Genomic DNA, 13354 nt, shown 5'->3' on the forward strand with positions numbered 1-13354 from the left:
GAGATCCTATTTCAGAAATAAAAATAAAGGAGCTGGGGAGATGGTTCAGTTGATAAAGATAAAATGCATGGATGTGGATTGGAGTTCAGATCACCTGGACCCAGGTAAAAAGTCAGGCATGGAAGGACGCCTGCAACCCCAGGACTGGGAAGTAGAGACAGGACATCCCAGGGGCTTGCTGGCCAGTCCAGTTTAGCCAAATTGGCAAACTCTAGGTTCAGTGAGAGACCTTTCTCAAAACGTGAGGAAGATACCTGATGTTGAGCTCTGTCCTTTCTACACACACACACACACACACACACACACACACACACACACACACCAAACAAAAGAGAACAAACTTAAAGCTGCATGAAGACAAGTATATTACCAGCTTAAATTAACCCAACTCTGACCAAGGCTTAACACTTCTCTACTAATGGTCTGAAAACAAACCACTTTAAAGAGACACTAGTTCAGCCCTGTGGAAGAAAGACATGTTATAGAAGGTATATTTTTTGATTTTGGAAAGAGGGTGTCATGTAGCACTGGATGGCCCTGAATTCAATGTGTAGCTGAGGGTTTCCTTGATCCTCCTCCCTCCACCTTCATAGCACTGGAATTATAGACAAGGCCACCATGACACCTAGGTGTATTTTTAGGCTGTTATTTCTTGAAAGAACAAGCAGAACATACATCCCAAAACAGAGGTGAATTATTTTAAGGCATTGGTTCACAGCCATTGTTCCTGATATTATACTGGTGACTCTAACTGGGCTTTAACCAAGCGATCCACCACAGCAGGAATTCTTAGGCACGTAGGCACTTTGAGAAATTTAATTTGAAATAGCACCACCTCAAAACAGTCTGGTTTTTCTTTTTTCAATAGTCAACCCTCTATATACAACACTTGCCAAATATAACTTACAACAAAAAGCTATGCAGATGGTATTTATATTTAATTTAAAAGGAAACCTATGATTTTTTTCGTAAAATTGTTTTCCTAACCACTAGATTAATCTTAAATGTAAATATTATCTAAAAACACAAGGAATGGGTAAAAGTGGATACAGAAGATCAATTTATGCGGGTTGTTTGTTTGTTTTGAGATGGTTTTATGTAATCCAGGCTAGCCTTAAACTTCTGATCCTACTGCCTCCACCATCTAAGTACTGGGATTACAGATATAAATTACCCACAATGGAGTTATATGTGTCTTGAGAAAATAAAAACAATTTATTATAAGATGGTTTAATATTAATCTCTAAAACCACTAAACTTGGTATACATTGAACAGTAAGCAGCTTCAAATATTACTTCAACATCCATATAGAATAGTTCAAAGAACAAGCTCATTTGCTTACAAGGACATAATTAAAACCGAGTAAGAAAGCATCAAAATCTCTTCTAAGTTTTCCATACTGAGAGTGGACTGTCAACAGTTTATAGAGCATCCCCTGAAATTCTATGTGTGATACACTAGGCATACTCTGAAAGGTGTGGCCAGCCACACAGCTTTTCACAGCAGTACACAGCTATTCTAAACTACGTAATATGTTTTATGTGCAAGAAAAACACAGATGAATCATGTATAGTTGCAAATACATATAAACAACCAAAATCAAATTATCTCCTCACCAATTTCTAATATCTCTGAATTAAGAGTTGCATGCACCCTGAAAAACACACTCACATTGTGCTACGCTAGCATTTCTTCCTCCCTCCCTTCTTTCTTTTTTCCAAGATAGTGTTTCTCTGTGTAGCAGAGACTATCCTGGAACTTGCTACTTGTAGACCAGGATAGCCTCAAACTCATAGAGAACTTCCTGCCTCTGACTCCAAAGTACTGATTGGGATTAAAGGCATTCACTACCATACCAGTCTGAGCATTTCTTATTAAGAAGTGTTATTATCTAAGATGGGACATAAACTTAGAATATGGTAAGTACAATTTCTGAAAAGAACGATAACATGTATAAGTTATTACATGCATGATCTATTAGCCAGAGAAATATTCCTGTAAAGTATTTAATAATTTTTTAAATGTTGAGTACCTACAATTCATAGAAACATTCCTTTATTTTCAAAATCATAGCTAACATCTGAAAGTACAATTGTTTGGCATCCTTAAGTCATTTTTTAAAAAAAGTTAGAAATTGTTTTATTCTTTAAAAACCAGTTATCTCCAATATATGGTTAAAGATGTAAATGCTAAGTTCTCATGTGATAAAAGCGCCCATTTTTGATCTTTAAAACTAAAATATTATTTTAAAAACCACCAAATGCAATTTTACTACTCAGCTTCTACAAATTATCTGCAAATTATCATTCATTGAAAATAAAAATCAAAAGACATTTTCACTCCTCTATACTCAATACTTCTTTTCTGTTTGTCTGGGGGTTTTGCTGCTGTTTTTCGATGCAGGCTTTTTCTGTGTAACAGTCCTGGCTGTCCTGGAACTCACTTTATAGACCAGGTTACCAGGTTGACCTCGAACTCAACAGAGATCCTCCCGCCTCTGTCTCCCAAATGCTGAGATTAAAGACATGCACCACCGCTGCCCAGTTATGCTTAATACTTTTATATAAACACTTTCATCCTGATCTTTTCAAAAAGGAACCATAAAATCCTAAATATGTAAAGAGATGCTAATCAAATATTAGTGACTTTCATGGTTAACTAATATGGAAGACTGATGACCACTAAGTAAGGGCAGGAAACAAATCTGGCATACACATTAATCTGGACACAATGGGCACTATCATCATTACAGTTAGCAGTAATGAGGAGATCTTTGGAAAGCTAAGGCACAAAGAACTTCACACATCACAGACTCTCATTCTTTCCCCTCCTTAAAATGAAAGACCCATTATCTATTTAAGTTGTCTATTTCTAAAGTGCCTTCCACATAATATTAATACACCATTATTTCTAAATCTTGCAATACTGCCGTCATTTGATTTTCCACACCAAATAGTAGGTTTGAATTTTTTGTTTTGGAAGTTCCCTCACCCTTTGATTGGAGACCAAAGCAAAAGAATGTCTTTACATACTCTAAAATGTGGGAAATATTGCAAAGTACAAACACATACACCTCGACGTTAGAAGTTACCTGACAGGGACCTCTCAAGACAAATCTGCCTATAATTTAAGGACGAGGTGTGCAGTAGACCGAGAAGGACGGTAGTAACATATATTCCATTACATTCCCCTAAGAACTTTCCCTTAGAGTTCAAGCATGTCTCTGTGTACAGCCATGGACGACCTGGGCTATGAGATGAAAAGAATCAGAGCTGCATCTTTCTGAAAATATATCAGTCTAGATTATCATTATCAAAGCAGATCTGCACAAACTCACACGTCCAAAGAAGGGCTCAGGTAGTATTCCTCGACACAGGATCTTGGTTATGTGTGTTAACATGACACTCACAGGGCCGATAGTGTGATTAGCTCCTGTTTCCCCCTCGGTGATGCTAGGAGGTGGATGACTGAACCTAGAGACCCACCGTCGGTCTCCATCCTTCTCCTCCCCCACCCGCTCATCACTCGTTTGCTTCACACACGTATAAACGCACTCTGGATCACATTTGAAGCTGAGAGGTGCCCCAGTAGCCAGTTTTATAGGGTCGTTGTCCTGGGGCGTTAAATGGGATCTAACGCCCTCGGACAGCCTGGGGTTGAATGTCATTGCTGCCAGCCCCGGAGGCTCACCTCTAGCTTGTGGTTGATCTGGGACACAGTCTGGGCTTTGTGGCAAAGCTGCGCAAAGCAGGAGCTAAGGCTGGTCATCTTCTGCCGCCCCTCGTAAGTGATGTCTGCCTGGTCCGGATCGATCTCCCCCAGAAGCAGATCCACATCCACGAAGGCCTTGTCAAACTCCTTCTCCAGCACCTCCAGCCACCGGAACATGGACACCCCGCCAGGGGAGACCCCCACAGGGCAGGAGGCACCCCCTGGGCCGCCTCCGGCTCCTGCCGGGCATGGGCCGCCCGCCGACATGGCGCCGTCCAGGACCTAGCCGACTGCTGCTCACCCTGGCCGCCCGCCCCGCGCGAGGGGAACTGCTGGCACCGCGGCGCCCCTCACGAGCGCACACAAGCTCTGCCGGTCCCCTCCCTTCTCTCGCGCCGCCAACGCCGGCAGCGCAGCTCCAGAGCCGCAGAGACAGCGCGGGTGAAGCAGCGACGGCGCCACACGGAAGACCCGCCCGCATCCCGGCCCGCCCCCGCCGCGCATGCGTGGCGGAGCCCAGAGCCAGCGCAGCCCAGAGGGAGGAAGTGGGCGGGGCCGTACGAGACCTTGGCCAATGAAAAGCTTCCGCCTCCGCAAACCTGTCTGGCGGCCATATTGACGACTGGCAAAATCCTGAGAAGCCGGGTGATGAGGCGTCCCCTTGCGAGAGGGACGGGCCGGAGGAAAGGAAGGGATCCTAGTCGCCAAGGGAACTGGCCGCCACCAATTTGGCTTCACAGTGGGCGGGAACCGGTCCGCAGTCATCTGGGAAAGTTGCTGCTGGGGCGTCTAGGGACCCTCGCGGAGGGCCGTGTGAGCATGCGCAATAGCCACGTTTTCCCTTCGACTTTCCTGCTCTTACTTAGGGCGGGGTGGGTGGGTACACTGGCTGTTCTTGGTAAACCAGAAGACAGTGCATTCCAGGTAGAAACTGCCCGAAGCTGCCCGTGGAAACTGCTGACCTGGTTTTGCGAAATCAATCGCCTCTTCTTGTGTGGTTGACAAGTCTGCGTTCAGGGCCTACGTGTTAGCTGCTCCACCTCAGCAGTGTTGCCTAACTTGGCAACCTAGTTTCCAGAATTTACTTAGTATGAAAGTAAAGTGAAAGTGTTAACACTGGGCACTTGGCACTCCTCTTACTACATCACGGATCATGTATTCTAAAGCAGCTACTCGGGATGCTGTAGATTATCTTATAAACCAGTATAGTGCCCCCTTCTGTGTCATTTTCATGTATTCATAGACATTGAGTACATGTCCCCGTTGAGGCACTGAGGTCATAAAATCCCATGAAACGACCCTCCCTCAAGCTGAGCTCGTAAACTAGTGAGGCTCGCACAACTTTTTCCTTCCAATGTAAGCTGCATTTGGGAGCGTTTAGCAATCCCGCCTCTTCCACTTCCCCACCTCCACCTCTGTCTAGTCAAACAGTAGACAGTCTGGAAGGAAGGAAGCCAGACTAATTCGAGTAGGCTGTTAGGAACTGTGTCTCCCGCCTCAGCTACGGGAGTATTTGGAGACTGAGTCCAGAATCTTTTGTAAGCTGTTCTTGGGACAGATCCTTCTAATCAATCATCAATCAAAACCTGCATGTCACTCTGTACCTCTGATCAAAGAACTTAAAAAACAACAAATTTAGTTTGCACTATGGGTAAAAATGCAAAATTGGTTAGCATCAAGCAATAAAGCATTTTGTCTTCAGCAAACTTAGTTAAAACCTATGCGATCCTTACCTGAGCATAAACAGAGACCATCTCACAAGACCTTATACACTACAGTATAAAACGTCCTCTTCTAATGTCGTTTGTATTTTATTTGATTTTATGTATATGGGTGTTTTGCCTGCATATATGGTACTTCAATGCACTACATGCGTGCATGGTGCCCACCAAAGCCAGAACAGAGTACCACATTTCCAGGAACTGAAGTTACAGACACTCTTAGCCACCACGTGAGTGCTGGGAAACAAATTCTTCTTCTGCAACTTCTTTTTCTTCTGAACTCACTCTCCAGCCTCCCTGCATATCTCTTCCTCCTGCAGGTTTGTTATGTTTTTGCATGCATTATTTGCAAGAACATTGAGGAAGCTCCAGGCCATTTTCTCTAGTGATACTGTTCCCACCCACCCCCAGGAACTTGAAATAAGTGAAAAATTACTAGGTGAGAATAATAAAATACTTAAAACGACAATAACAATAGCTTTCAATGATTAAGAATGTGCTGTGATTCAGAGTTATCTCTTTGATTCTCAAAAAGTCCTGTGGTCAGTATAATTACTTTTTTATAAATGAATTGTAGACAGGTTAAGCATTTTAGTAATGTCACAAAGCAGATTTCAATGTAGGTGTCTTTCTTACTATTCTTTGCTGTTAACAATAGGATACAGAAGAATAGAAACTCCATCTCATATTGCTAGTGTGAAAATATAAATTATATTTCTTTAAAAATATTAAATTTATTATGTGAGAGACGCTAAACTGCATTTTGTGTTTATGGATCAATGTTTTTATGGATGACAAATGTCCTAATTTTCAGAATTGTAGAACCCAGCTTCATTTCTGTCACAGCCTTTAAACTCCAACAAGTCATTTTGGATGACTCAAGCTTATTTTATGTCACATTGTCCCTTCTCATTATCGTGATGTGCAGCAGTTGCCACATCCTGTGTGCACACATGGTAGTCAACGATGGTTTTAAATGCTCCTGAGATTTCCTAATAGGATGTCTAGGCCGCCTTGACTGGGAATTCTGCAATTCTGCAAGTCATAATAGAACAGCCAAGCGGAGAAGACGCTCAGTGGTCAAGTGCTGCCATCTGTTGTCGGTGTGCTCTGTCTGCATTTATTGCTTTTGCTGGGATTGTACTTGGCATTTCAGAACTTGGGACATTTATTTTCACATGGCTAAGAAAAGATTGTGATATTTCTATTTTTAGTTGGTTTGAAAAGATACTTCCAATAACTCATAACTCATGCTCGTGTTATTTAGAATAAAACAATATAGTTAAAACCAGTCCGATTTTATTTGGTCATTGTTGTTTTGACACAAGGTTTTGCTATGTATCTTTAGCTGGCTTAGACCAGGCTGGCCTAAAACTCCTGGCAGTCTTCCTGTTTCTGCCTCATGATTGCTGGGATTCAGACATGAGCCATGATACTCAGCCTGACAATCTTATTTTGTTCGTATCAAGTTTCACCACTAAAGACAGAGTGAAGACTGAGAAAACTAGAGAGAGATAAGATGCTGGTGCGTTCTCTGGTAAACTAGTCGGTAGCTGTGAAGTTAGTGAGTGTTGGAGATTCTTCTAGAGCACCTCCAACTCTAGGGACACTGGGAAGTCTATGGAAAACCTGCCTGGCACAGGATAGGGAGACTATCAGTATTAAACACTTCTCTGTTCTAGGCTTTATAAGCATTTCTTGTTCCTGTTAATTCCTGTAACCCTGCCAGGAGTAGGAAAAGAGATCAAGTACTCTTGATAGTTATAAACAGTTGTATGAAGAATAAAGAAATGCAAGGGAAGTTTGTTGCCATTTTATTTGCACAACGTGGAAAAACCTCACAATATTGTACTTATTTCATAGTTACTATATCTGTTACATGACATTGCTACAATTTATAATTTTAAGAAAGTCACGCAAAAAAATAAATGAGCATTCTGGGTGGCTTGTTCATCCTCATTCTTTCTCTCTTTCTTTTTATATAATTGGGGGAAACTGATTGTTGTCATATTCTAAAAATGTGAGAATTTAGTGGAGTAATTTAGGTTTAGCTCAGCCACTCTTGCTGTCCTTCTCCCTGTGTGAATCTATGGACTCCATCTCTACTTAAGTTCCTACAAATATCTGCAATAGCTTGTAGTGAGGAGCTGCGGGCAGGCCTGCTTTTCGTCCTGCCCGGCTCCCGCACGGCTAGCTTAGTCCCAGAAATAACAACACACAAATTGTATTTATTTAAGCACTGCCTGGCTCATTATCTCTAGAGAGTTAGTTACTGACTAACTCTCATATCTTGATATTAACCCATTTCTAATAATCTGTAGCACCACGAGGTGGTGGCTTACCGGAAAAGATTCAACATGTCTGACCTGGTGGCTGGCTCCATGGCGTCTGGCTCATAGCCCTCTTCCCAGTATTCTGTTCTGTTTACTCCGCCTACCTAATTTTCTGTCCTATCAAGGGGCCAAGGCAGTCTCTTTATTGACCAATGAAAATAACACAATAGACAGATAACCCTCCTCCATCATTTCCCCTTTTTCTGTTTAAACAAAAAAGAAAGGCTTTCATTTTAACATAGTAAAATTACACATAACAGTTATCAAGCAAGAATTACAGTCACAATATTTATAACTATATCTTTATCATAATAATGGAAAACTATAACTACGACTATCCATTCTTTAACTCCATCAAAGACTCCAGAAGGATATATTACCTAAGTAAACAAGAAGTAAGCAACTTCCAAAACTCTAGAAATGACAGAGACATCTCGCTGCCTGGACAGTCACCCAAAGTTCCTCTGTATCGTTGGGGCATCCATTTTTGGCCTTTAGGCCCATAATATCCAGCAGACATTTCCATGAAGCAGGAAATTTCAAAGGCAGTTCAGTCATTATCTGCTGTGTCCTGCAGAGTGTCTCACAGACTCTTTCATGAATCAGGAACCCCGAAAGATCATCTCACCTTTAGGCAAGTTTAGCAGTCCTCTCTCTGAGGGTTCTCTGTGTCCAGTCTATGCATCAGTCCAGGCAAGAGCAGTTTCTTGCCCAAAATGGCTATCAAACTCCATAAGGAGCCTCTTTGATGCCCATTTTCCTCTTGAAGTAGATTGGTGCTGCCAGGAGCAGACGTGTCTCATTGTCATGAAAAGTCCTAAGTTATTAAGACATTAAATGCCATGCTCTGTAGTCTTTGAAAGATATGAATGTCTATCTGAAATATATCTGTGCACTTCTAGAAAATCAGACTAACATTACTACAAGCTTGACTATTATCGATATTATCCATTAACAACCTATATTTTCTAATTATACATTGCATTTTTAAATGAACTATACAATCACAATACATCAATCAAGATCAGAAATATATATACATATAACAAAATTGACCTTAAAATCCATAACAAAGCAAATTATTCATATCTATATCATATCCCCCTTTAAATGTAAAAGAACGTTTATAAACAATATTTGGGAATATGGGCGTAGTTATTTCTCTCCAAACTTCTTCCTGCTGTATAGGGGCGCAGTTAATCAGGTCTTTCATGGTATAACCTGTCTGCCAGGTTTATCTCAGTCGGCAGTTGAGTGAAGAAATTTTTTGAGGGTGTTCACAGAAACCTTTCAGGAGGGCGTGGTCTATCATACCATATTGGGATAGAAGCAATCCACAGGGTCTCATCCTCTGTGAAAACAAAAGAAGAACCTCCTTTCCAAAGTATCATATCCTTAGATCCAAATTCTGAAGTCAAGGTATTTTCAAAATATCTATCTTGGATTAGTTCAGCAGCATTTATAAACAAATATCTTTTAGCAGCTGTTGCTCCTTTCTCAGCATTTAAACAATTTAAAGAGAGCATAATAGCATACAGTATCAAGATTTTCTGTGTATTTTTTATCTTTATGCAGCTTTATTTTTAACCTCTATTTTTTTTATTTTTACTTTTACTTTTTGACACAGGTTCTCTGTATATCTTTGTCCTGGAATAACTCTGTAGACCAGGCTGTCCTTGAACTCACAGAGATCTGTCTGTCTCTGCTCCCCAGTGCTGGGATTAAAGGCATGTGCTACCACACCTTGAACTCAGAGATCCTTCTGCCTCTTCCTCCCAGGCATTGGGATTAAAGGTATGTACCACCACACCCAACTACTCTCTTTCTTCCTTTTTTTTTTACATTAAGAACTTTAACTTTTAGCCTGTATATATATTTTTAACATATTGTAAAATATTTAGAGGTTTTTTTTATTTGAATCTCTCTTACTGTATCTCTCTTTTTTTGACTACATGAGCCTTTAATTTACTAAGCAATATGGAGAGCCGTGGCTTTGATGGCTAGATCCATCTCATTTTTTAGCTCTCCAGCCTCATGGCTGAGATACCAGTCAGAGCTGTGTTTATTGTCATAATTCTATGGCGTTTCAAGGTCCTTGTCAGCAAGCAAGTTGCAGCATTCTGCTCACAGACCATATTCAGTCAGACTGCCTGCCTGAAACAGTCAGAGATTGCCCTGGCAGGGCAGCCCAGAAAGATGGCATTTTATAACAGCGCAGCTTTTTTCCTGCTACGGTTGAAAACCGAAAAGCATGCGTTCAGCTTTTCATCAACACCGTAAAAGTGTTTCACGGCAGGACCTCTTAAAGGAGCTACAAAGTTTTGCAGCTAAAGCTGAGTCAGGAAGCCTCTCTTAGATGAGAGCATTTGCTTGCCTCTAGCAAGCAGAGCAGACCCGAGAAATTGCTGCTACCAACAAAACATGCTTTACTCTATTCTTTCCCAGGCTTTCTGTGGATTCAGTTATCCACGTGGGCGCCATCTGTAGTGAGGAGCTGGGCCTGCTTTTTGCCTCACCCGGCTCCCGCATGGCTAGCTTAGTTCCAGCCCCACGTTGGGCGCCAATAGCTCTTTGTGATATTCATATGAAACACCTTAAACTGTAAGCCCTAATCTGCAACATGCTTATACTGAAATCCCAGGTGCTGTCCTTGGAGATGGCTCAGTGCATAAAGTGTTTACTGCCCAAGAATGAAGACCTGAGTTGAGATCTTTAACATCCTCTTTGGAAAAGTCAGATGTGGTGTGCATCTGTGGTCTCAGTGCCAGGAAGGAGGCGGAGACAGGAGGGACCGGGTCTTCCTGCTCAGCCCATCTAGCTGAGTCAATGAGATCCTAGAATCTGGACTATAGGAGGAATGCTATAACTATGGATAACTTTGATAGTTGAGATAGTTTACTCTTGGCTGGGCGGTGGTGGCATACCTCTTTAATCCCAGCACTCGGGAAGCAGCGGCAGGCAGATCTCTGTGAGTTCAAGGCCAGCCTGGTCTACAAGAGCTAGTTCGAGGATAACCAGGACTGTTACACAGAGAAACCCTGTCTCGAACAACAACAACAACAAAAAGATAGTCTACTATTTACCTAGGAAATTCTAAAAGCAGTTACTTTTCAAACATACTTTTGATACTTGTAACAGTGCACAGCAAACTAGACTTTTCTATTGGCTAATAGGTTAGAGATATATCTAAAATACACATTGGTCTTTTAAGTAGTATTTCCCCAAGTTAAAGAAAAAGTTTTGTTTAACAATATTCTGTCTTAAATATTAAGTCCAGTATAACTTAGGCTTCAAGAATTATTTTTCCTATTCCACAGCTAAAGCTTCCTAGATGCTATATTTTGTGTATAGACAAACTTAAAGCCTGACAGAAACTTTTCAAGCCTGTTACCTTGTCTGTTTTCCTTTGTTCTGCTAAGACTAGCTGTAAGTTCTTCTCCACTGAGACCTGCTTCACACTCTTACCCTCTGCCACAGCTCACAGCTCATTATCTAAGGCCGCTATCTATCAATGGCCATCAGCATTTACCGGTCATTGATTCTTTCTCTTTATTCCCTGTCAAGTTACTGTTTACTTCTCTGCTTGTCCAGTCTTTGCAGATCAAACACAAACGCCCCCTCATTAACCTCGATCATTTATGTCTCTAAAGGTTACTTCTGTAAGCGCTGTCCCTGCAAGAAGCGCATTCTAAATACCCTTGAACATTTTCTTTTCTTTTGTACTTTGATTTGAAAATACAAGAATGCTTTGGCAGAACTTGTTTTCAGACTTGCTCTTGCAGGCTGGTTTTGAACTCACTATTCTCCTACTTCAGTCTCTTGAGTGCTGAAACTCTAACAGTGCGCCATTCCCAGCTATCTTCATTTTATAGGAGGAAAAAAGATGAAATGTAGAGTGTGTTTTTTCCTTCTGTTTCACTTTAACCCATTTGTTAAACATGCTCCAGAATTTTGAAAGAATCATGTACGCATTTTTTTAAAAAAAAATCCTTAAAGTATCTTTTTAACATAAGAAATCTATGTTTCCTTATTTTTGTTCTTATATTTTGTTCTTAGCATTTGGCTAGTCAGTTTATAGCCAGACCATGAGCTGATTGCCCTAATGCCAGATCAGGTGCAATTTAGGCAACTCAATTTCTTTTCTGGATTTCAGTTTTCTACGGATAGCAGGGGAGAAGTTATCAAGTATATCATCTCTAAGCTTTCTTCTCATGCTGACAGCCAGTGACACGAATTAAAATTCATCAAAATGTCACACGAGTGAAGTCCTCCATTTAACGTAACAGAAATAATTATTTAAAAGACATTTCTAACGAGTTCTTCATGGTGACTTTTGTGGTAATGGCTCTCAAAATATTACAAACAAAATATTATGTAACTTCAGAGTGTAGGTCAATTATTTTTGATATATATTAAATCAGGAAACGACAATATCCATTTCCTGATATTTTTTTTTAAACAATGACACTACTAATATTTTGGACTGCAAAAATTCCTTCCGATAGAATTCCTTCCTACAGCCTGTCCTTGAAGGATGTTTAGCAGCATCTCTGCTTGTCCACGAGAGGTCAATGGTACTGTCCCTTCCCCTGCAGTTCCACGTTTCACTTTGCAGGGTGTCCCAGGGAGGGCCTTTATGGTATTCTTGGTTCTGGTCATAACTTAAGGAAAGCTTTCTCAGCATGCCTATAATCCTTGAAATCCTGCAAACAGAGGAAAACGAATTCCTCTCAGCAGGAACTTGCTTAGGTGGCACCTGCCTTGGTTTCCAGACACAACAGTCACATTGACAAAAGAAGAAGAGGTGAAATCTACATCACAAATCAGAGCAGAACCTGGGAGAAGCTACTGCTAGGAGCGCAAACCATTGTTGCCATGGAGAACTCAGCTGATGTCAGGGTCATCTTTTCTAGGAACACTGGACACTGAAATTTCCTGAAAATTAGTGCTGCCACCGGAGCCATTCCTATTGCTGGTCTCTTCGTTCCTGGGCCCTTCGTTAACCTTATTCAAGCAACTTTCAGGAACCAGGTCAGAAGAAGTAGTGACTGTGTCCATTACCATCAGCCCCTTACAGAGGTTTATTATATGCACAGATTCTTCTCCGCAATGTGAACAAGCTCATTTGATGTAGCAGGAGAGCTCCCTCTGCTGGTGAAATGGACGGAATGACAGCTGTTGCTCAGCCTGAGGTGACAGAAGAAAGGGAGGTAGCAACTTAGCTTGTCCACTGAAAACGGGAGTGCCGATGCAGCTCCTGGGAGCTGGTCTGTAAATCTCACGGCTCAGGCCGCTGAATGAGTTGGAACACCACAGATCGGTTGCAAGCTGTTCTGCAAACACTGAAGCAAAATAGAAAATAAGCAGTTTCTTAAAAAAAAAAAAAAACAAAACTTTCAGTGGAGACAGAGAGTAAAGATAAGTTAGGAAGGAACTTGGTTTGAGAAGCTGATCAAAAACCTAATCCAAGCCCAGTTACATTCCTTGACACCGTTGTTTTCTGTGCGGAAAGATTAAACCTAGGTTCTGGGGTGCATGTTGAAGAGACCTGTTGGGTAAGCCATTGTATTTCCATGCCTGAGAAATAC

The 13354-nt window shown here is 41.4% G+C and overlaps 1 protein-coding gene across 2 annotated transcripts in view; it reads right to left on the reverse strand.

Annotated features, from left to right (window-relative positions):
• The window catches only part of Gopc (golgi associated PDZ and coiled-coil motif containing), a 47885-nt gene extending 43698 nt beyond the window's left edge, over positions 1-4187 (reverse strand). Inside the window, exon 1 of one of the 2 annotated variants that reach the window (XM_048425071.3) lies at positions 3692-4187. In XM_048425071.3, coding sequence (XP_048281028.1) covers positions 3692-3979 — 288 coding nt within the window. In that variant the 5' untranslated portion in view covers positions 3980-4187. The remainder of the gene's footprint in view (positions 1-3691) is intronic. The other variant, XM_048425072.3, reaches the window with a different exon arrangement.
• Between the last annotated feature and the right edge of the window lie 9167 nt (positions 4188-13354).

This window comes from Myodes glareolus, chromosome 1, assembly GCF_982192425.1.
Source record: "Myodes glareolus chromosome 1, mMyoGla1.1, whole genome shotgun sequence".
Taxonomy (NCBI): Eukaryota; Metazoa; Chordata; class Mammalia; order Rodentia; family Cricetidae; genus Myodes; species Myodes glareolus.